This window comes from Mus caroli, unplaced genomic scaffold (assembly GCF_978045245.1).
Source record: "Mus caroli unplaced genomic scaffold, Mus_caroli_1 scaffold_16, whole genome shotgun sequence".
NCBI classification, from domain to species: Eukaryota; Metazoa; Chordata; class Mammalia; order Rodentia; family Muridae; genus Mus; species Mus caroli.
Genome location: NW_028227271.1, coordinates 51,349,358 through 51,372,492, shown reverse-complemented (window position 1 = coordinate 51,372,492; position 23,135 = coordinate 51,349,358). Strand labels below are relative to the sequence as shown.

Here is a 23,135-nt window from a genome sequence, read left to right as displayed (position 1 = left end):
CTTGTATAAAACAGTGTTTAACCCAAACTGGAATGAGTTCTGTGGCAAGGCATGCCCTCTGTTAGGTACTTCACAACCATCCTTTGGTTAAATGGTGTGGATTTACACATAACCGCTTCTTTCTTAACAGAGAAGCCTTTGCAATTTGAGTTTTTCACAAACATTAAGCCACTTGTCTTATAAATAATCTGGACTCATTTTTTTTCCTTTTGTACTCAAACACATAGGATTTCCCCATCAGATATATGGGTCAGTGGTCGAATCTATGGGCCAACCACTAGGAAGTATAGGGTTTCAGTTGTGGGACGTCCGTCACTAACATGCTGGGAGTTGTTTGGTTCTCTGCTCAACATTTCTTAAATCTACCAGTGTTTGCTTGGTCTAACTCCCCCCACCCATCCCCATGTAAAAAGATTACTATATTTCTATTAAAGTTCTGAGTTAGATCTGCCTATCTGGAGTCAACACTTTCATGCAGCAACAGTTTAGAGACCAAGGGGATCCGAACATCTAAACTGGAATGTGAAATTGTCTTAGTGTATGCCCAGTTCTTTGCTGACACTATGTCAAATAACTGATTGTGTTTCCCATGATGTCCGTTGCTGTCACTGCAGGAAATCCTGGGTGACCCATGGCAATCATGTCTGTAGGGTGGGGGGCAGCAGCTTGGAAATATACACAACCAACACAATTTTGATTAAAGAAAGAACTCTGGTTTTTAATAGTTTTGATCATTAAAAAAGTTTAAACCTGCATAGCAATCATTTCAAAAATAATTATTTAATGTTCCATAATTAAACTGTACACAACCTAGTTGTGGGACACAGAAGCCAGTGAGGTGAATGGAGCAGTCTGGCGCAGCCCCAGGAGCCAGGATTCCAGCCGAGTTTTGTCACTGTGTTCATCTAAGCTGTTTATTTTTTCCTTTTTCTTTTTTTGTCTTTTTTGTTTTTTTGATTTTTTTGATTTTTTGATACTTGGCACAGTCTGGTTCCACTGCTGGGCGTGAGCGGATCTGCATTGGGAGAGAGGAGAGAGCAGCTGGACGCCCGTCTTGCTTCCCCTCCCCCACTCGGTAGGCTTCCTCAAAGTCGTTCAATGTCTCTGTATTTCTTCCTCAGAATTGAGACTTGGTCTTTAAAGAGGACCGGGTCCAGCCTCATCTGAGAGTGGATCAGCGGCATGTAGCCAAACCAGCTGGCAAATGTATTCATGCAGCTCTGTCGCTGGGCAAAGTGGTCAGGGTCAGCCCAGCGGGATGCTCGGGAAGTCTGGGGAGAAGGAGACAAATAAGGAAGACAGTGAGAGAGAGAAGGCAGCGGGGAGGAAGCATCATAAGCTGGATCTGGTAAAGACCTGCAGCAGAACGTTCGTCCATCTACAAAGCTGGGGAAGGCAAGGCTTAGGCATGCCCACTTACCTTTGGCTGAAGTAGAGATGTGGCATCTTCACCAATGACCAAACGCACCTAATCTTTTGAAGCTTTCTGAACTAATGCTCAGATGATTGAGCCATGGCCCTCTACCAACGAGATCTCAACTACTACAGTCACTAAATAGAACATTCTCTTTTATATTTGAAACCAAAGCTATGACTCACAATGAAGTCTTTGCTTCAAAGATAGCTTTCTAAATCCTTATGTGAAATTTCTTTAAGCATAGATTTATTTTTAATTATGTGTGTGAGACTCCACACTTTGTATATGTGTGCATGGGTGTCTTTGGAGGCCACATGAAGGCATGAAATGCCTCAGAGCTGGAATCACAGAAGGCTCTAAGTCATCTAACATGTACGCTGGGACCTGACCTCTAGTCCTCTGCCAGAAAAGCAAGCATTCTTAACTGCTGAGACATCTCTCCAGCCTTCTAAATCCCAGTTGTTAACATGGTTGATGTGTGGAGACATGGGCTGTCAGAAGTCCCACTATGGACTTGGACTTTAAGCATCTAAGTTTCCACCTTTTTCAAGTTCCACCGAATGGCTTGTTTAAAAAAAGGCATGCATAACGCAAGAATAAACGAAACCCTTACACTTCACTCATGGCTAGTGCTACAGAGCACATAAACCCACACTCCCTTATAGACTTTCTCTACTCTACTGAGATGACTGAGAGACAAAAGTGACTCAGATTCAGTGACACAGTGCCTATGTCTACATAAATATTAAAATTCTGCTCATTAACCTAACAATTATCTTTTCAATGCCGCTAAATGCCGATGGTTGTTTTAAGTAATAGATGGTCTTAGGTTATCAAAGTTAAAAAAGAAAAAAAGGCTATCATCTTTTTAGTTGTATTACCTCTAAAGATGTCAAATATTATTTAGACAACATAAATGATGGAAACTGACTTGATGACTTCCAGGTAGGGTTGGGGAAGGAACAAACTAAGTTTTCTTTAAGGGACAGGCCACTGTGAGTTTGAGTGGATATATAGATGACACTAACTGGACTTGTGTTTTGTTTGTTTATTTCTCTTGTTGCTGGTTTGCTGGGAAGGGAGATCACAAGTGCAGGGGTGGAGTGCTCACACTCAACATGCAAGGATTATAAACACGGGAAAATAAGCAGCTGTTTACTTTGTGTGTGTTTGTGTGGTCTAGAAACATACTTTCATGAAAAGTGCATTTTAGAGTGAGACTCACGCAGAGTCACTTTAAAATCACAAGTATCAACACGCTTGAAAATAACGTGATAAATACAAATGTCGTTAGCACTGAGCAGCAGAATAACAAAACACTACTTGTGAAGTGTTTTCCTGAAGCACACTGGAGCTTGGCAGCAGCCAGGTCGAGGAGCGCCCAAGTCACAGCAGGGTCAAGGAAGTTACAGGATTCTCTGAAGGCCAGAAAGAGGCAGAAGGAAGGCTCTGTTCTCTAGCATCTGTACTGCGAGAAAGCACCTTGGCAAGTAACAGCAAGGCAAAGACTTAACATAACTGGCTGAGTTCCTATCAGAGAAGACAGCCTTGAAGGCAGTGTATCACTACCCCTCTGTGGTTGAATAAGCCTTTCACAGGGGTCACCTAAGACCTGGCAAGCATAGATAAATATCTGTGATTTATAATATCATAAATATCATTCATAACAGTAGCAAAATGTCAGTTATGAAATGGCAACAAGAATAATTTTTAGGTTCACCACAACACGAGGTACTGTATTAAAGGACTGAAGCCTTAGGAAGGTGGAGAGCTACTGCTTTGTGGTTTTCAGGCATTTTTTTCATTGGCGCACTCACTCTAAAGGGCCAGACTCAAGCCCAGGAAAATGTGCATGTATGGAAATAGAAAAGCTATCAGCTCATTCTTGATTGATTCCAACCCAACCAACAAATACCACCACCACCACCACCACCACCACCACCACCACCACCACCATCTTTTTCAATCTAATAAAAGCATAAGCTTAAACATAATACCCATTCATTCTATGGACACAAAGATTTACTGACATCCTGAGTATGATAGGAAGAAGGATTCAAGTATACTATACTACCTGGGCAGAGGGAGACAAATCTAACATTCAGTTTAGAGTTGTCTCTAAAGTATGTGAATTACTGGAGATGCTCACATAGTAGAAGCAGGCACATATATGAAAAGGTCACAGATGTGTTACTAGCAGTCCTCCCTGGATGACTGTGCATCCTCAAGGGAGTCTGAAGACTCTCCCTAGCAAACACTAGTAACAGAATGTTGTGATTCTGTGAGCTTGCACTGGACAAAACATATGGGTACACAGTCGGCAATATACACTGCTTAGATTTGAAGTACTTTGGTCTTAATGATTGGAAAATCCCTGCGAATGCTTCTGCCTGTTACTTCAATAGTTAAAGGAGGGCAGAACTTTCCCAGGTCACAGGTCTTTCTCTATAACGAGTACTCTCATAGTGTCTGAACCTGTGTGGGCTCAGTAGGCTGTGAAGGATACCACACTGACTCATAATTCTTATAGTATTGTTTTTCTCATGCTACATTTATTGAATTAGAAAAACCCAGTCAACAAGGTTGCTATAAGAGCTTGCTAAAGTTCCCTTTACAAAACTTAGATTGACAGCTAGCACTCAGCACAAAGTTCGAACACCCAAACAGATACAACCATGGTCTCTCTTGGTTTTGGTAGTGGTACTGTTTGTTTTGTTTTTCAAAGATATACTACCCTGGGCTCTGTAGCTGGGGCTGGCCTAGAACCCCCATGGCCTAGACCATCTACCTCAGCCTCAGAGTAGTTACCTCGTCACCATGCCCAGCTACGGTTATGCTAAGAGTTGATTTTAATCATGCAAGGCACTCCATGGTTTAACCTAGGGAGAACTAGTAGTTGTATTTAAGCTTTTTCATGTATTTTCATTCATTCATTCATTCATTCATTCATTCATTCATGTTTGTGTGTATTTGTGTGTGTGTGTGTGTGTGTGTGTGTGTGTGTGTATGCACAAGCATGCATGCCATGGGGAATGGAGCACGAGAGCATGTGCTTGCCATAGCATGCATATGGAAGTCAGAAGATACCTTATGGGAGTTGCTTTTCGCCTTCTATCATGAATGGCTAGAGACAGAACTCAGGTCTTCAGCCTTGGTAGGATTATCTTTATCTGCTGAGTCATCTTACTGCATCTCTGCCTACTTTCATTCATCCATTTACTTGTTTGTTTGTTTATTTTGAGGCAAGGTCTTACTTGGTAGCCCAGATTAGCTTCACACCCCGTACTTGTCAAGAATGACTTCTGAGCTTCTGGTCCCCACTCCCAAGTGCTGGAATTCTAAGCATGTCCTACTTTATCCAGGGTACGCTGTTGGGGATTAAACTCAACTTCCTTACACTTCTAACTTACAGGGTACTTGTAGCAGTAAGTTAACATTTCTAGATCCAGTTTTCCTGCCTGGAAATATCCAACACAGGAAGTTGGATATTTCTATGACAGTATCTTTATCATGAAAATTTATAACCCAAGAGGATATTTGGCTTTACTTTAACAATTACATCAATTTCATGAAAAAGGTTTTACCACTTCATTTTAAAAATGAGCCAAGAGAATCTCAGAAAGTGACTGGCCTTCCCACAGCTTATAAATGCTGGTTCGAGAACTGAAAATTGATAGTATGACCTCTAGTATTTCACTATGATATTTTCTCAAAAGAGAAACAACAGCAAGACCACTCTGTTAAGAAAGGATTCCTCGCAACGTGTAGGCATCTACAGGAAACTGACATAAATTCATTGTAGAACTTTCATTCTGTAGTGGACTGAATAGTTACATCTTCCCTGAAAATACTGATGTCTGATTGGGACATGCTGATCTGTAAGTGGGGCATCTGGAAATGATTATTAGCTCATGGAGGTAGAATCCTTAGGAATGGGGTACACCAGACAGCTTTGCATCATGAAGCCATATGGCAAATTAAATAAGTTAAGAAGTGATTCCTCGTCGGGTATTACAACTGCTGACACCTTGACTTTAGAATCCCCAGGTTTCAGAAGTATGAGAAATAAATGTTTGTAACTTAAGCCCTAAGTCTATGTTGTTCTGTTATACTAGCCCAAAGGGTATAAGGCAAACTCTAAGAATGTGTCACTGTCATGTCATGTTATGGGTTATCTAAAAGCTTTATATTCTTAATTATCCATGTGCCAATCATTCCTTCCTTCAGGGCTTTCAGATGGGGCTTATTTTTGTGTCTCCTTATAACACTGCCAGATAAAGCTGAGGAAAACATATTCTTGTAGCCTTGGGAAGAAAGTTCTTTATTCTTACCTGTCCCATCATTGTCTCCTTATACTGTTTCTTCTGGGTCACTTTGATTGGAGGCAATTTTGTCACAGCAGACACCAGGAAATTCATGAGAATGTCCTCACAGTTGGCCAGTTGGTCTACCATGTTCTTCAGGCTGGCTGGCAGGTAATGGGAATACAGGTAGTGATAATATCTGAAAATAACAAAGGAAATTCTCTTAGCAGGGCAACATTACATAATGAAAGGTAGACTTTAAACACAGGCATTCTCTGGATCCCTGAGCATGCCACCAAATGCATTAAAAATGACAACTATCGCTTTTTATTGTACTCATTATAGACCAAATCATATTCTCAAGTCTTTAACAAGAAATGCCTCATCTAATCCACCTAAGAAATCTATGAGGCAGATGTTATTATATTATTATCCTTATTTTACAGAGGAAGAACCAAGTGAGGCACAGAAATCCCCAGGGATGCAGATATTGCTTGCCCATCACAATTTGGTAGCAGGCTGGCCAGTTAGAAAGAGAAACTGAATCCTAAGATGTTGTGATGATGCAATTTTGAATCACCATGGAAACACACTGCTGAGTGTGTTTCTATGAGGATATTTCCAGAAAGGTTGAACACAGCAAGGAAGACCTGCACTGAATGTGGGCAGCACTGTGGGCTGGGGTCAAGACTGAGTACAAAGAGGAAAGTGGGTTGAGCACCAGCATTCATCTTGCTCTGCTTCCATGAGAACATGGAAGTGGCTTCCTCTCATGTTCCTGCTGTTGTGCCTTCCCCACCATGATGGACTGTATCCTCAGACTGTGAGCCAAGACAAACTTCCTTGTTAAGTTGCTTTTGCCTGGTATTTTGTCACAGTAATGAGAAATGTGACCAATACGGATGGCAAGAGAATCTACTTACAAATTAGACAAACTACTTGAATAAATCAAACTCATTTGTGTGGAGGAAGCAGGAGGAGGGGAAGCTTTGGGATTAAGATTTCCTCAGCCAAATGTTTACACTTGGGCACTTTCAGACTTAGTCCTGAGATGATAAGATTCTCGATTCTCTATGTTAAAAGTCTAAGATAAGGTTGGTTACATTTTCTTCATTAGGATAAAATACTAGGGATTTTCATTAGTGATCTTGTGGGACTGTGGAAATGTGAACGCTCTACATTTACTTATCTGATAATTTTACCTCTGTCTGCTGTTTTTCAAGACTGCCCATTTCATATCTCTACCTATGATTTTTCTCAGAATAGCCTCTTAGGGGCCATAACATGCCCAGGGCAAAATTTGTATGTAGAAATAGTTACTCATTTGTAGAATTCCCTCTGTTGATAGCACTCTATCCTTCTGGACCTCAAGTCAGTCAGAAAACTTGGTAGCCATTAAATTCTGATTAGGTCACTATTCTGAATCAGCTTCCAAGTATTGCTGCAGGGTGGCCACTACTTACACCATTGTTCACTCCCGGCTCCAGGCTAATCTCTATCTCCATTTGGCTCACTCCTTTCTAAAAGTTCTTCCTGCCTTTGTCATCTTCCTTATTGACTGTTCTCATCACGACATCCAGAGTGGATACTGGGAACACAACGCTGAAGTCTGCTCTGTTCAGGCAATGCACTGACCCATCCATTAGAGGCTCCCAGGCCTCTTGGACCTTCTCATCCACTGCACCATAGTCACTAATCCTAATCTTCTTTTCCATCTTCGTCCATTGTTTTATTCTGGGTGTTTCTTCTTGCTATTCCCAATGCTATCTATAACATCCTTGGCTACCTTTCTCTTGCTTTGAAGTTTCTGCTCACTTCCCATCTGTATAACAGACCATCCTGACCACTCTCCCACTTGCCTCATTTCTGCATCTCATGCTACTTGACTCTTTGTCAGTGTCTTCTTGCTGTCCCTGATTTCCCTGTAGCATTTATATGTCTCTGTTCACTAGCATATGAGCCCTGCGTTGTCAGAGACGTTTTCTCTTTTACTCAAAGGTGAACCCAAACCACCTAGAACAGTGACTGTTCTACTATATTAGGTATCTCCTCTTAATATTCAGCTACCCAACCTAGCTATGAGTGTTATCGGTGTCTTTTGGCTTAACTCAAAACACTACTTTGCCTTAATTTCTAAAAATACAATAAGCCAAGAAGATTTATAGCTCATATTTGCTACCTCAACAAAAATCAAACAGGAGTACTGACTAATTTTCATTCATGTTGTAAACTGGATTTGGCCTAAAGCTCCTATTAATGCAACTGTTAGAAATCTCAGCTCCTCACTTGTGGTAGATAGCAGCTCCTGTCAACACCATGGAGTAGTCATTTGTCCACTTGGATGTATATCCCCACCGCTCCTTTGAGTTATCCCAGAAATGACTGCGAGCAGGATATCCCACAATCCTCTCTGGGAAGCTCTGCCACACGGTGAAGGCAAAATCCACCTACAAGGCAAAGTACAAGCCAAACAAGCAATCAAGACTTTGAACAAATGTCAACAAAACATCACCTCCCCCTGCTAATTCATAATGTGGAATCCCAGGACTGTTTCGAAACATTAATTCCCATATTCATCAGCAAATTAAACTGACTGCTTGACATTTTGCCCTGCAATTATGCACATCTTAAATATTTTGTAGGAAAGAAACTTAAGATTAATATAGGAGAGAGAAGGGGGGGGGAGGGAGGGGAGAGAGAGATCGATTCTGACTTGCCCTTTAGAAATCCCAGTCTGTTCAAGCTAAAAAAACAGAAAAGCAGTTGCTTCCTTCTCCCCAACCCCAAAGGCACATGTGACCACTGATTCACAGGAAGCACAGGAGCATCTGTTTTGTAAACGAGAACAGATTTCCTGTGTGCATCCAGGGACTGAAATACGGCAGGCATCGTAACTAGCATATATCAAAGCCCAAGTGACTAAAATTAAAGCATTTTCTTTAGGGAAAGTTTTTAAAAAGAGCACAACTTTTAACAGGAACATAGAGAAGACGTCATAAAGAAAATACACCAGGCATGTCAGGTCTAAAGACACAGGATGCTAGCTAGGTACAGCTAGAAAGGCAGTCACTGGTGAAGTCACTGAGAACAAGTGGGGACAAAGGCCCAAGTTAAAATAAAGCAAGACAAGACATGATTATTTTAACGAAAAGGTTTATAGGAAGCCAAAGTGGGTACTTCTGAACCTACTCTAAGCCAGCACATGGAGCTAGCAAGTTATCTCTTTTTAATCCATACACTCCCTTCAGATCATCTGATGAACAATAAATAAAAATAAACAAAAACATATAAAAATAAATGATACATTTATGACCATATAATGATTACCATATAAAGGTTTAGAGAACTGTACATGTTGTAATAACCTTACTCTTTGAGGTAGATAGATACTTTTATATTTATCAGCTAATAAAAGAGAAAGCTAAGTAGAGGAGCAAGTAATTTATGTGCACTAGTAAGTGGCAGGGCCAACATATCCAGTGTGTATGGTTCTGATACACATCTCTCTTAGGTTCTGTTGCTAGTATTGAAAGCAATTTATCTTAAACACGTGTCATAATTCACCTTGCAACCCTGGCTCATCACCTCTTGGTAAGTAAGGCAAAAGGAATTCTCATTGTCTACAATTATTTCAAGTCCTTTACTGCAAACATGGCTTGGGAACTGAATGCTAATGCTACGTCCTGGTCCTATCATCAAAGATGGTCAAAAGTAAATATTTAGAACAGCCAAAGGGTGAAAAATGGAAATTTTATGGCCTAATGAATATGACATATAATATTACGCAAGGGAGGGTCACCCAGTTATTGAAAAGACTACCCAAGTGAGGTTCCCCAGGACCCTGGTTGGATATTATCAAGTTTACTACTGAGCTTGGTCAAAAGAAGGGGATCTGAATTCTTAAAAAGGAATTTGGACATGATCTGTAGGCATGGGTGAAGACAGAGCATTCTGAACCGCACCAGAGATTAGCACGTTACTGTATGTGCTGACTGGTTTTGTGTATCCACTTGATATAAGCTACAGTCATTAAGGAGAAAGAAGCCTCAGTTGAGAAAATGCCTCCATGAGATCTACCGGTAAAGTATTTTCTCAATTAGTGATCAATGGGGGAGGGCCCAGCCCATAGTAGGTGGAGCCATCCCTGGGCTGGTGGTCCTGGGTTCTATAAGAAGCAGGCCCAGCAAGCCATGGGAGCAAGACAGTAAGCAGCATCCCTCCATGGCCTCTGCATCAGCTCCAGCCTCCAGATTTCTGCTCTGTTTGAGTTCCTGTCCTTACTTCCTTCAGTGATGACCAGCAATGTGGAAGTGTAAGCTGAATAAACTGTTTCCTCCCCAACTTGCTTTTGGTCATGAAGTTTTATTCCGTCTTAGAAACCTAACTAAAATTCTGAGGCTTTCCTGTAAAAGAAGATGGACAAACCATTACCCCTTCTACAGAATTAATCCAAATGGATCTGACAATCACCTGGATAGGAAGCCATCACCCAGGAAGTTGTCACTTTCAGAAACCTTAAAGAGGAGGTAGCCTACGTAGGCATGAAGGTCAGTATGGGGTCCCACTTGGTTGCTGTGCATTCTCACTATGAAAGTGTTTTACCGTGGTATACTTGGGCGGTTCCCACTCTCAGCCATGAGAATGCCTCATGTGTTTTAATTATATGTTTCTGTGTCTTGTCTAAATTCTTTCCGTGGAGATAAAGGACTAAGAATAGAGAGGGAGCCAGAGAGGTCCTGGTAACACTAATACAACATGGCTGAAACTCAAATGCCACATAGTGCACTAAGTAAGAGAAAGAAGGCTAACAGGGTCATGTAGGACACATTTCCACAAACATGAGATATCCTAGTTGGGCAAATCAGTGATTGGAAAATTAAGATGAATGTTGTCAAAGATGGGGAGGCACAATGTAAAACATATGCAAAGATTCCTTTGTGAATGATAATAACGTTTTGGGAGAAGAGATAAGTGACATTAACTGTATAGATCATGAATGAACTAAATCACTGAATTGCAAAGTTTAAACTGATTGATCTTATAATATGTAAATTGGTATTCATTTTAGTAAAATAATTTTAAAAATGAAGTAAGCCTAGCTTGATATTCCCCAAGCTTTTTGCCCAAGTCTCATATCACCCATTAAACTCATTAAGTAACATTTCTCTTTAAACTGACTACTCTGTTTTTTTTTTTTTTTTTTAAATTAGTTTCATCCTAGGTAAAACCGTCAGGGAAGTCCTAGGTTTCATTGATGACTATGCTATTTTCAAAGAAACATTAAAGCAATAAGATAATTGTTAAAATGAATATACTACATAAAGTATCTTTTTGAAATCATTGGCCCAGAACATTAATGAATTTCTTATTAAGTTTATTTATTTGAGTCGAGTGCAAAGATACACACATATGTCATTGTACTTTAGTGGTTTGGGTTGGGTCTTGGGGCGTGAGACGCTGCTTCTGCGGATGTCAGAGGATAACTTTCACAGCCAATTCTCTCTATACATCACGCAGGAGCCAGGATTTAAATGAGGTTGTGGAGCCTAGTGGTGGTCGCAGCACACGCCTTTCATCCCAGCAGTGGGGAGGCAGAGGAAGGCAGATCTCTGAGTTTGAGGCCAACTTCATCTACAGAGTGAGTTTCAGGACAGCCAAGGATACAGAGACTCCTTCATGAATGGCATTTTGAGCACTGGTGTAGAAAGTACATTTACTCACTGAGCTGTTCTACTTGCCTCATGAAATTTTTAAAATAAATTTTTATTTCCAAATTTTTCAGCCTTAGCTACAAGCCACTCTCATTGTAAACAGCCATATATTCACCTTTATATGAAACACCAATTTGATTCCTGCCATTCTGAGCTGTGCCAAAGATTGCACAATTACTATCTAGTCAGAGGCTTTCTAATAAAAAGGACAATGATTAACATGTGTGCCAACTTGACCGCAACAAAGGTCAGGAAGGCAGATGGGAGATTAGCTCTGTGTGGGCCAGTGAAACTATTTCCACATGGGGCTAACATGTGAGGCCCCTCTTCTGTGGGTGGCCACCTTTCAATCCACTGAGTTCACAGAGATCGAATATGGAGGAAGAAGGTGTCTCTGATGTTTCTTAACTATTTTAAAAGAATTTATCTTGGGGTTGATGGGGTGTTTGTGCCAGGTCACATGTGCAGAGCTCAGAGAATAATTTTCAGGACTTCCCTTCTATCTTAGCAAGGCAGGCACTCTTGTTTCGGCCACAGTAGGACCAGGTTAGCTGGTCTACGAACTTCATGTTCATCTCCCTGTCTCTGCCTGCCATTGTGCTGTAGGAGTCCTGAAAGTCCAGATGTGTACCACCACATCTGGCTTGGTAATGTGGGTTCCATGCAAGAGCTCTGACCCACGCAGCCATCCCACCTGCTCTGTGTGTGCCCTTTACCCCTATCATCATGCTTGCACATGGACTCATCCTGCCTTTGGACTGGGACTTAACATTGGCTATTTGCACTCTCAGGCTATCATTTTCCTATAAGCACCACAATAGTATCTTTTCTGAGACAGCAGCTTACATATGGAAAGTGTAGACTTTGCAGGCCCTATGTCTCCCATGACCTCATAAACTAATTCCTCATAACAAACTCTCACTTGTTCTCTTTCTCTGGATATGTTGCCATCACAAGAGAAAAAAGGCTTAAAATGACTCATTCACACAAACTATACCTGCCAGGAACTGGGAGGGAAGGAGAATGGTAGACCATGCATCAGGAAAACTTACTGGGGAGATTTAAGACAGCAGGGGATAGAGAGAGTCTGACCAGACACCTGAGACCATGTCAGGATGACCTATGACGTCCCCCATACTCAAAACCAATAGTGCCAATTGATGGGACAGCATATTATGTAGCCTCTTGTTAAAGAATCCACCCAACTGTCAGCACTCTTTGGGGTTTCCCATTATTCTTTGATAAAGAAACAACTAGGATAGAACGCAATAGGGTGCTTTCATTGCATGAATTTCTCACTATCTCAGGGCCTTTTCAAGTCATTTCAAAGGAACGCAAAAGTAAATTCAGATAAAACTGTGATTCTTCTGATAACACTGCTTTCATTCACTTCATTAACACATCAAAGAAAGCAAAGGTCAGCATAAGCCCCCTTCTCTTCAAAATCAACATCTGTTTTCTTTTGAGGGTTTGTAGCAACTCGTATAAATGTAAATAACCATAAACCACCTCGATCCAGTGCCCTTTAAAGAATGCCTCTTAAAAAAAAATCTATTCCTGATGCTTCAGTGAGATGTTTATACAATCTAAGATCCCTTGAACAGTGTGTGTGTGTGTGTGTGGTGTGTAAATCCAATGAAACCAACACCTATTCACCTAAAAAAAAAAAAAAAAAAAAAAAAAAGAATAGAGAAATTCTGCCCATGAGTATTTTAGGCCATACGATCACTTCAGTGATCAGCAGGCGAAAGCAAGCCAGACTGCCAACCTCTTAAATTTACATATCATTTTCAACCCACGTTGACTTCTAATTACTTCACATGCAACACATGTTCCTCCCAGCATGCACTGAGTGGTTGGAACTGCTATCTTCTCACAGGAAATAATCCAGTACAAAGACACATCACAGTGGTGGGAAGCTATTTCACCATGGGGCATGGAAAACCAAAGCCTGGTGTGTGAGCAATTGCCTTGTGCCCTGCGGATGCTGTGAGATGAACCATACTCCAGGCCATAAGAAGATGCCCTAGGTATGTGCTGTGGATGTTCCACCATGGGGATGTACTACTTGTCCTGAGTTTGCCCTTGGAACGGCATCGTCCATTCTGGGATGCTGGCATACTAATATAACAGCTAGCCTTGACTATTGACATGACTAGACTCAGAGGTACCCAGGAAATTAGTAAAGCATGCTGCTAGATGTGTTAGTGAGAGCGTTTCCAGAAAGGATTAACTAGAGGAGGGTAAGGGTAAATATGAGTGTGGAATGTGAGGCTCAATATGCTGGGATTTAGGAGGAAGCAAAGGGAGAAGAAGGGGGAGCCATCTACTCAGATGGCCTTTATCCCTCTCCGATTCATGGCTGCCACCTGATCTCTGAGCAGCCACATCCTTCCTGCCATGATGAAGTAAGAGCTCTTCAACCCTGAGCTAAACCAATCTTCTGTCCTCTAAATTGTATGGTCCCAGGACTTCATCACAGCACACCCAGGGAGGGCTCTACCTGCTCTGCTTGGCATACTGTTCTAGAGCATGGCTAGGTCAGGTCAATGGTAGCCACCAGCAAGATTAAAACAAAAACAGAAACATGGGATCAAGTTGAAGGTCTCTTCGCTGTTCCTGTCCTTTCAGAACTATGTGGCGCCACAGTTCTGACAACAGCCACATCTCCATGAACACAGCTCTGGGAGGAGGGCCTTTTTGGCTGCCTCTCCTTTTCCTTGTTCAGGGATGCGGTAGGAAAGCTTTGGGCTCTAACCAGGTGTTTTAACATCCGTGACAGGGTTCAGCATCCCTACCCACACCTCCTTAAGCCATTGAAAATTCTCTCATTTGAGCAATCTGACTTGAATTCTGTTTACTGCCAGGACTTTGATAGATACAAGCAGGGACTCTGTAACCCAAGTACCTGGCATAGAGACCAGAACAAAGGAATCGCTCAGCAAACACTTGTTGAATGAATGTGCTCTCAGGATGCCAGCTTTCCTTTGCAGCAAGCTACAGAGAAATACCAGCTGGAGTGTCTCAAGGCTCACTGTTCACGGCCTTCTCTTTGCCTGGTCATCACATCTTCAGCCCAGTAGCATGTCATCTTGCCACGAGACATGTGACACAGAGGCTGTGTGGTCAGTATTGCATTGGCACAGTGTCTATTCCCAGGACCCAGTCACTATCAAGTCTTTATAGAACTTGCGCTGCAAAGAGGCACTGAACCAGATGAGCCCGGGACATTTTGTCCTGGGTTTATTTAGGATCTGCTTAATACATCTGGTAGAGACTAAAAACATAGTTACAACTATGGAATCTTAAGGAGGAAGGGGAGTTAGCCAGGCTATATCAACCCTAATTGTATCTACTAGAACTAAACTCGGGGTCCAAAAGAGTGCGTGCTGGCAAGTGCCAATTTCTAAAACAAAAGAAAAAATGATTCCAGGCTTAAAAAATAAAGGAAAAGCTAATTAGCAAAGTCTCTGTGCCTTTAAGAGCTACCATTAATAATGTGATTCTATATTTTCATAGAGATATCTTTGATCTCATCTATGGCCTGAAGCTTCAGCGATCAATACTCAATCCAGCTACAAAATTTTCCATCATCTATCTCTTCCCTCTTCTTTCTCTTTCTCCACACAGATTTCCCTGTGTAATCTTATTTTTGGCACAAATACTTGAACATTCAAAATAGAAGAGGTCTCCATCTCAGCCTTCAAATGAAACTGTTTGCTTGTGTGTGAATGCAGTGTGTGTGTGTGTGTGTGTGTGTGTGTGTGTGTGAGAGAGAGAGAGAGAGAGAGAGAGAGAATGAGAATGAATGAGTGTGTGCATGTGGCAGCAGGAAGCACTTTAAATGAGACAAAAAATAGCCTTTTAGAAGCCACAAATGTGCATATTGGGCACAGAGAGCACTATAACTGCAGAAGGGTGGGATGCTTGACCAGAGAGTTTCAGAACATAGGTATTTCCAACCCTGTGTTTCCACACACCTGCCTACAGCTGTACTACTTAAAAAATAAAAGGAGATGAAAGACGAGAGGGGGAGGGGAGAAGAACAGTCATACAAATCAGGTCTTAATTAGAAGAGAAAACAAAGGGGGAAAGTGCCTTTCTCAGGGTGCCAGGGGGTGGGCAAGGCACTAACAGGAACTGGGTTCATTAAAACCACTTCAGGAAGACTTGGGAAATGTTTTCAACTTCTAGCAAGGCAAGGGCAAGAGCCATCCCAGCACCTCTCAGGCCTGAAGGCACCTGCCAGAGAGCCCCGCCCTGCTCCCGAGGCACCATTCTTACTTCTGTAGTTGAAAGCACAGTGTCCTCATCCAGGCTGAGCACAGCATCAGTGATGATGTTGTCATAGGGCAAAAACCGGCTGCTCATAACCTGGGGAGTAAGAGAAGTGAGGTTAGGTGCACGGAGAAGCCACGTTAGAGTCTTACTGTCAGGAAAATTCTGCCAGCCACATCATCACGAAGACTGTTCCATTACATGACATCTGCCACAGCAAACGTCTTCCATCGATCACCAGCAAAAATGAACCCAGGAAGCAATTACTGAGCACCTACAGGTACCACTCCAACCACAGTAAGGATGAAACCAAACGTGATTTATGCCCTGCCTTTAGGAACCCAGAGTCAGTAGAGATGGAGAGCTACGTGACTGGCTTTCACTCAGAATGAAAAGTGCCAGACTGAAGGACAGCAGAGTCAGTTACCAGAAGAACACACGAAGGCTTCATGGGCATCATAAATTAGGCAGCCCCCCCCCCGCCCCCTGACTAGGTGGGATTGACCAGGCAGAGACCGAAATGGGGCCACAGAGACAAGGGTTCAGCAAGCACAAGGGACTCCCAGAGATAATCAGTGTCCCCAGAGCAGGAAAGAACAGGGAAGATGACATATTCCATCCTGGTACACATCCTGGGAGACCAGACCACTGCAGATGCCCAAACATTTACAATACTGACTTTATTTCTATTCTAGCAAAAATCATAGATAGTGCTTGTACACGTATATTATTGCTTATGCCAGTGGAAGGAATTAAGAATGAAGACTAGTGCACTCACTGATAAGTGGATATTAGCTCAGAAACATAGAACACCCAAGATACAATTTGCAAAACACAAGAAAATCAAGAAGAAGGAAGACCAATGGGTGAATACTTCATTCCTCCTTAGAATAGGGAACAAAATACCCATGAAAGGAGTTACAGAGACAAAGTTTGGAGCTAAGACGAAAGGATGGACCATCCAGAGACTGCCCCACCCTGGGAATCCATCCCATAATCAGCCACCAAACCCAGACACTGTTGCACAATGCCAGAAAGATTTTGCTGAAGGGAACCTGTTATAGCTGTCTCATATGAGGCCATGCCAGTGCCTGGCAAATACAGAAGTCGATGCTCACAGTCATCTATAAGATGGAACACAGGGCCCCCAATGGAGAAGCTAGAGAAAGCACCCAAGGAGCTGAAGGGGTCTGCAACCCTATAGGTAGAACAACAATATGAACTAATCAGTACCCCCAGAGCTTGTATCTCTAGCTGAATATGTAGCAGAAGATGGTCTAGTTGGCCATCACTGGGAAGACAGGCTCCTTAGTATTGCAAACTTTATATGCCCCAGTACAGGGGAACGCCAGGGCCAAGAAGCAGGAGTGGGTGGGTAGGGGAGCAGGGCAGAGGGAGGGTATAGGGAACTTTCAGGATAGCATTTGAAATGTATATAAAGGAAATATCTAATAAAAAATAATAAATAAATAAATAAATAAAAACAAAATTGTTGACAGCTAGTGATTGACAAGAGAAGCCTTAGTTTCTCTACTCTTAAAAAAAAAAAAGAATGAAGACTACATTGATACAACTGGATAAGAATGAGCATGTGTGGTGCACAGTTAGGGAGGCTGGGAGGGTGCTCCATTGGGAAGGTGCACTGGGGTCATTCTACACCGGTGAGCATGGGGCTAAGAAGGTTGATGGGATAGATGGAGGTATGGAAGGAAGCTCACCCGTGAGAGGCACAGCTTCTGCCTGTGAGAACTGTGCTATACAATAACCAATTGTCCTGGACTAGCTAGTATGTCAGAGAATGTTCCTGGCCTTCCCTTCATGGCCCTCATCTTATTGTATCTTTATAACAAGCCCATCTCAGGGCTGGGGAGTGATTGGGGGTGGGGTGGGGAGACAGAAAGGTCATGAACTTGGGTTTGTTCCCAGATAGTGTGGCTGGGGAGAAAGAACCTAAAAGTACATGCATGGCCAAATGTGACAAGCTCATCCCCATTGTCCGGGAAAAGTCAGGCTTGAGATTCACACATAGAGACCCGAGAGGCATGCTCCGCGCCAATTCACTTCGAACGCTCAAATGATGGTTAGCAAAGCCGCAACTGAACCCTGGCAAGAGGGAGAAGGAGCCACCTAACAGGCTGGGGGGGGGGGGGAGTAGCACGTTTAATAACCACAAAGACTCCCACGCTTTGCTTACATGGGGAAGCCAAGCTTGTCTCATCTCAGACCCAAGGTGCATGCCTGTAAGCTGGGAAACACTACGCTAGCCTATCCGAGAGCTCAGGCAACAGAGCTATAGTATACATGGCTGCAGAGACTATTCCTGTACATCTGTCAAGTGGGTCAGGGTGGGGAGTTTGTGTGTGTGTGTATGTTTGTGTGTGTGTGTGTGTGTTTAAATCTTTCTCAGTCTTTCAAAATAAAATAAAACACAAAGCGGTCAGCAAACCCATATCTACAGTGCTCAGAAATCTCCGCCTGCAGCGATTCTCCTGAGCTGTTTACGTGTCCACAGAGGACCACAGAAACCATTAGCTGGCAGCTTAGCAATGCCCTGACCTTTCCCATGTTCAGCCTACAGGGGAAAACTGCGAAGACAAGCCCTATAAATTCAAAACACAACTTTGCAGCTGAAACAGCACACATCAGCTCTGAAGTCCCAGCTAGATATGAAGATTGTGGGATGGAGAAGGCTGTTCCCCACCCTGGGCTCAGTCACTGGCTTCACAGGGAAGTCAGTCAGTCAGTCAGTCAGTCTGTCTTCTTTTGTTCATTCCTTCCTTCCTCTCCTCCCTCTCTCTTTCTCCCTCTCTTCCTTTTTCTGAACCTATAGTTTATGAGCCCATTAGTATAGAATAAGAGATTTTCTTTCAAGTCTTTGACCCAATTACCTTCTTGAGTGAACTAACACAAGGGGAAGGAATATACCCATGAGGTCAATATTGTATAACTGGGTTTTATCCTGTTTGTTCACTGGTTTACCATGTGAGCAGTCAAGTCTTTTATAACTTATAAACACGACAATGAACTGGCCAAGACTCATTTAGTACAGAGGGAAAAAAACTGTATGGAAATAATTACACACACCCTGCACCTAAGTTTGGGGGAGTCTATGATATCTTGTTGACAATTCCTGGCACACATGGTATCATTTGATTCTTTCAGCCACCATAAACTGGGTATCGTGATTACTTCTGCTTATTGGAAGGTGTGTGACAGCACAGAGATTAAGACATGCCCCTCAGATCATATAAAAACCAAGCCAATGTTTGTGTGTGTTAAGTAGGCACAAGGCTAAGTCCTTGATACACAATATTTCACTGAATCCTCGAGGTGGGGCTAAGTTATAATCCACTGAGTCCGCAGCAAGGCTGAAATGCTAACCCTTCCAGAGAATGTGCCACCCGAGACACTGAGAGTCACGACAAGGCACAAGAGCCACACAGCCCACTGGAATGAGTGGCCAAAGTAAAGGTGAAAACTAAACTAGTTCCCAGGGGCATGGTTATAGAAATTAATGGGAGAGTGTGGCACCTCCTCAAGGTATGATCCCAGGAAAGGCATTAGCATCTTCAGCACTTCTCACTGGGAGCAAAGGTATACAATTAGTGAATTAGAGCATGAAACTGTAGTGTAATCTGAAGACATCAGAATGGCCCCAGTCAGGCACATTGAGTCCTGTCCACATATCTTGACACACACAGTCCAAAGAGATATGGGTGATGTGGTCATTCATGGGGGCAAAACACCAAAGAATTCCAAAGTTCAGAGTTGCTGGTGTCCATCTGTACACTGTCCAGGCTTCCAGATGTTAAAACCACCATGTAACCCATCCCTCTAACACATTATTCTCTTGAGGAGGTAGACATAAAACATGGGAGGCAGGAGACTTCTTGTGTCAGTACCTTTTGTGAAACTATGCATATGGTGGCATGTATTCATAAGAGAAAAATTCATGCCAGAAGGCTTATGACAGTCCTCAGAGTCACCTTTTCTTATCAAAGGCTAATCAACCAGGTTCAATAACCATCTTGATTGACAACAGACCTATGGATGCTCTAATACAATGGTCATATTCTCAAGTGTTGCAAGTCTATAACATAGAACCCAACACACAAAGTTCTAAGTGGAAAATGAGTATATAATGACATGCTCTGTTTGTCTTTTCTCCATGGGGCTATTGCAATTCTCACCACATTATGCGGAACATATGGATTTGCCACTTTTTAAAGATCCAAGATTGTTTCAAATGGTTTGACCCAACAACCTAATTATTTTGCTATTCTGGCTTAGGTACTGTACCTAGTGTAAAGTAGTCTCTGTGGAACTGGCAAAAGAAGTCTCTCAGAGGACACTGCTTCTCTAATATCACTTTTACTGAGTAGTGACTAATTACAATTGGGAAAGAAAGTACCATGTAGCAGCCAGGGGAGTGAGCTGGGTTTTGACTGTTAATAGTGGGTGAGATTTTAAGACCACGGCAGAATGAAGGGGGTTGAAAGACAGGTGGGGATGTTGACAGAGGTGGAGAGTTGAGACAGTGGGCCAAGACCAAAGCCAAATGGCCATTCGAATCATTATAACCAGCAGCTACAGAAAAAAGGAGAGAGAAAGAGACTGGAAGGCCGTCTTGGGCAGGACACGTGACTTCAGATGCTAGTTTAAGACATCAATAAATATAGTACCTGAAAGGCCAGAGGATGATCAGAACGTGATTGAGTTCTAAGCAGAGTGGACTGGATAATGAAAGTAATGGGCCAGCGAGGCTGAGCTGGTCTTTGGATGAAGGGAGGCTTCAAGGCAAAATAAGGAGAAACGACTTTTTAAAGAGAAGGGTAAGGAAGAACTTTTTCCGAAGGACACAATGCATTAGCTAAACAAACTGTGCACATGCAACATCAGCATCAGCAGCTGCCACTGCCACCTTTCATTCTTGTCATTTATGGAAACACTGCTGAGCCTTGAGCTCATTTCACCCTCACAGTTACCCTAGGAAGTATGTGGTATGAGTGTCCTTCTATGAATGAGGAAATAACATCCAAGAATGTAAAGTTAGAAAGCTAGCTGCCAGATTGTTTGCAGTGAAACTCTGCAAGTTTTACTGATTCCAAAGTCCACGGCTGGCAAAGCTAGACATTTGGGAACAAGTACAGTGTTAGACACAACCCTGACCCACAGACTCTTAAGGGATCTTCTAGAGCCAAAAGCATCCATGGTGGTCTGTGAAGAGGTAGGTTTCCACAGTACCCTCACATTAGCCCCTCCTACCTTGCTTTCTCCTTCAATAACGATGACAGGCACGGCAGTGGCAGGCCAGCGGTGTTTGGCTGGTAGAGGCTTGTCACAATTCCACAGAACTATGATCTGAAAGGCACAGGGATCATTAGATGGCTGTCTTGAGTACTTCTATAGGCCCCCTTCTAAAAGAGGGATAGAAGTGAGCTGGCAAAACAAAATTTCAAAGTAAGTCCATACCCGTACCAACTTTAGAACTTTCAATCTTCAACAACCAGAGAGGAATGGTAGAAATCTAAATGACTACTTTCAGAGACCAGGAAAAAGTAGTAACTCTTAAGGGCTGAGGAGATGGCTCAGCGAGTAAAGAGCTTGAGTTTGATCCCCAGGACCCATAAAAATGCCAGGTGTGTATGTCTACCAAAAATCCTAGTCCCTAGGAGGTGGAGAATCCTTGCGGTAAGCTTGCTTACTAGACCAGCTAAGCCAATACGCAAACCCTGTGTGGAAGAAACTCTACCTTAACAAATATGAAAGAGGACAAATCAGATAGATCCCAACGTCATCCTATGGACTCTAAATGTATATGCCCATTTGTGCATATGTGCCTGCACATATACATAAACCCTCACATATATGCAAACACATAGATAAACACACACACACACACACACACACACACACACACACATACATACATATATACACACACACTCACTCACAAATAAAAAGCAGTAACTTCAAGTTTGCCGGAACTTAATCAAGTGTTTTCTAACTTCTGATATCTTATGATAAGAGTGTAATAGCAACTGTGATCAAGTTAAATAAAAATGTATACTAAACATCTGAACATCTGCTATGAACTCACACTACACCAGGCAAGTGGGCGACATAAAAGAATTTAAGACAGAAGCACAATGAGTTCCTGCTTTGGATTCCCCTGAACAGTTGCTGGCTTTACGTGACTTTATAATTTCCATTAAAGGCAATGAACTCAAAACTGAACACTTCACTATGATTTGAGCCTTTCCTCATTTGTAAACCATCTTATCTACACCCAGCACAAGTTAAAAAATTAAACAGTGTTAAGACTCTTGGAGTGCTACTGATTTGGGAAACACTGTTACTGCAGATATCATTCTCTTCTCTCTCCTGGCTGCTGTGAAGGAAAAGTCGACACTTCCCGACACTGCCAAGTCTGTTACTGTTACTGGAACGTAGTGTTCTGTGTCCTGCCCGTGGCCGTTTTGGTTTACATTATCATTTTGATGTTTATGAATGAAATAAGAGGCTAGGGAGGTGGCTCAGTGAGGAAAATGTCTGCCCTGCCAACACAAGGACAATCCCCAGCATCCGTGGGAAAGGCCAGGTATGGGAGTGTGTGCTTGTAATCCTAGGGCTGGGTGGGGCATCAGAATCAGGCAGACCCCTGGAGCTTGCTGGCCAGGCAGCCTGGCCTTATCAATGAGTTCCAGGGTGGGGCAGTGTCTCAAAAAAGTTGGTAGACAGTACCTAAGGAACAATATCCTTGGTTCATCTCTGCCTGAACACATATGTGAACATATGTGCCTATACACAAACATATTGCTCACCCTCTCAAAACATGCGTACCTATCCATACACAAAAGAAAAAAAGGAAGTAGGTTGTTTCATACATTTTTTTTTTAAACAGAACATCTGTATATGTGTGTGTTGGGGGAGCAGGTACATTTTACACCAAGGCAAAGGTCACTCTGAAATCTGACTTGTGCCAGGTTTCACTTTTGAGTCTCCAAGTTGATAAAAAGGAGAGTATCAAAGCCTAGCCAATCACTAGAGGAAGTGGGTATGTTACCTGATGAGCAACATCCTGGAAAGCCAAGTGTGGGAGAGGTATGCAATGAGGCTACTCACCTGTGCACAGTACTGGGATTTGGCTGCAGCCACAAGAAGCTTCAACACTGGCTGGGACTGAGAGACCAGGGGAGTCACAGCATGGATGACTGCAGTGAATTTGGAGGGGGGCTTTAAACCTGAAAGGCAATGATAGGAGGGGCCTAATGAAGCACTGAAAAACAGAAGACTCAGCAAAAAGACTCCATGTCCCAGTGGTTTACCCTGGAGTTGCTGTCCCCTCAAGCACAGCTGTCCTTCATGTCTTATTTATGGACAGAAGTGGAGAAAAGGAAAAGTTGACATGTAACAACCAATCAG

At 42.6% G+C, this 23,135-nt stretch overlaps 1 protein-coding gene across 1 annotated transcript in view; it reads right to left on the bottom strand.

Annotated features, from left to right (window-relative positions):
- Positions 1-760: 760 nt before the first annotated feature.
- The window catches only part of Ext1 (exostosin glycosyltransferase 1), a 278,044-nt gene continuing 255,669 nt past the window's right edge, over positions 761-23,135 (bottom strand). Inside the window, exons 6-11 of the mRNA XM_021183381.3 lie at positions 22,836-22,954; positions 20,976-21,071; positions 15,717-15,806; positions 8,008-8,168; positions 5,749-5,920; positions 761-1,271 (exon numbers count right to left, since the gene is read on the bottom strand). Coding sequence (XP_021039040.1) covers positions 1,086-1,271; positions 5,749-5,920; positions 8,008-8,168; positions 15,717-15,806; positions 20,976-21,071; positions 22,836-22,954 — 824 coding nt within the window. The 3' untranslated portion in view covers positions 761-1,085. The remainder of the gene's footprint in view (positions 1,272-5,748; positions 5,921-8,007; positions 8,169-15,716; positions 15,807-20,975; positions 21,072-22,835; positions 22,955-23,135) is intronic.